Raw genomic sequence first — 1753 nt, 5'->3', positions numbered from 1 at the left:
AAGACACTTGCCTGCTAACCAGATGACTGGCGGTTCAAACCCACCAGCCACTCCTCGGAAGGAAGGTTGGGCAATCCTACTTCCGTAGTGATAACTGCCTGGGAAACCCAAGGAGGGGTCACTATGAGTCGGGGCTGACTCGACAGCACATAACAACAACAACAACAAATTATATTTCAATAAAATGCATTTTAAAAAAAGAAAATGTAAAATAGTTAATCAGTCAGGTGAATTAGAATGAAAAAACATAATTTCATGCTGAGTTTTAGGGATACTTACATTATATAGTTACTGTAGGGAAATGAGTTCCTATTGTGCTTATATTGAGAGTTCAACATAACTTTTAAAATATTATTGTTAAAAATGCTACGTCATGACAAGTGATTTTTAAAAAACATACTGCACCACCCTAGGCTTTTAGTAATGAGGAATTGACAGAGATATTCCAGGTCTTCAAATGTATCTTTTAGTCAGCCCACTTGTACCATGGAGTCTGAGGCAACTGGCAAATTCAGTGAAACTAGAAGAGTACAACAGATGCTATAGTATTCAGAATGGTAGGAATTTTGCCCTCCCATGCCCTTATTCCCGAATCTGGTATCTCTGACTTTAAAGAAACTCATTGGTATTTTTAACCACTGTAAGTATACAAACCCCAATGAAATAATAATAATAGTAAAGTCTTTTTGCTCAGAGACCATTTGTAATGAATTGAATTGTATCCCCCCAAAATACGTGTCAATTTGGCTAGGCCATGAGTCCCAGTGTTGTGGGGTTGTGCCACCTTTACTCAAGTTACCCTTACTCAAGTTATACCCCTGTTTGAATCACATCGTTTATTGTACAAGAGTTAAAAAGAGAGAGAAGTAAGCAGAGAGAGAGAGAGAGATGGATCTCATTCAAATACCAAGAGAGAAGAGCTGAGAACTGAGGGTGTCCTTTGGACCCTGGAATCCTTGTGCTGAGAACCTCCCAGTCCCAGAGGAAGATTGATGCCCAAAAGAGACATCTCCAAGGAATGCGGGGCCCACATTCATTGAAAGGAAACAAGGAACTTCCCCTAGAGTTTATACTAAATTTGGATGTTTAGCCTCCTAAACTGTGAGAAAATAAATTTCTGTTTGTGAAAGCCATCCACTTACGGTATTTCTGTTATAGTAGATAAAGATGACTAAGATGCCCTTCTTATTATTCATCCTCTCATAGTGTCTCTTCCTCTCCTGAATAACTATGTGGAAGTATAAAGGAAAGTGAACTTACAGTTTGCCAAGCTAATTCTTCTGAAGCCATCCATTCCATTTTGTTTCAGAATTCTGGCCAACTCGCATTTTTCAAAGACTTTGCCCTGGACAGTGACAGAAAGGAACAAAAACCCCAGAATAAGGATAGCCTTCATGTTGACTGGGAAGTCAGATCACTCAGCTAACCAGGATGAGCTGGTCCCAGTATTTAACATCTTTTAACTTCCTCCTTTGAACTATGTAGAAAGTAGGAACTATTTTTTGGTCCATTGACTGCGTGTGTGTGTGTGTGTGTGTGTGTGTGTTTGAAGATAGAGATCCTGACAGTCCTAAGAATTGCCTGCAGGAAAATGATGAAATTACGTTGCTTAACTTGGCTCAGGAAGAACTGGGAAGTTGGATTATTTCCAAAACAAATGTTCTCTTTTATTTTGAATTTGAACAATTCCAAACACAACAAAACTTAATGAACATTTAATATGGCATAAAATGAGCCCTGATCTTTCATGAAC

The 1753-nt window shown here is 38.7% G+C and overlaps 1 protein-coding gene across 1 annotated transcript in view; it reads right to left on the bottom strand.

Annotated features, from left to right (window-relative positions):
* The window catches only part of LYZ (lysozyme), a 9018-nt gene extending 7622 nt beyond the window's left edge, over positions 1 to 1396 (bottom strand). The window contains exon 1 of the mRNA XM_007953393.1: positions 1261 to 1396. Within this exon, the coding sequence (XP_007951584.1) occupies positions 1261 to 1396 (136 nt within the window). The remainder of the gene's footprint in view (positions 1 to 1260) is intronic.
* Positions 1397 to 1753: the final 357 nt, after the last annotated feature.

This window comes from Orycteropus afer, unplaced genomic scaffold (genome assembly GCF_000298275.1).
Source record: "Orycteropus afer afer isolate SDZICR_OR568_19922 unplaced genomic scaffold, OryAfe1.0 scaffold00392, whole genome shotgun sequence".
In the NCBI taxonomy this organism is placed as follows: Eukaryota; Metazoa; Chordata; class Mammalia; order Tubulidentata; family Orycteropodidae; genus Orycteropus; species Orycteropus afer.
This window is presented reverse-complemented; position numbering and strand designations above follow the sequence as displayed.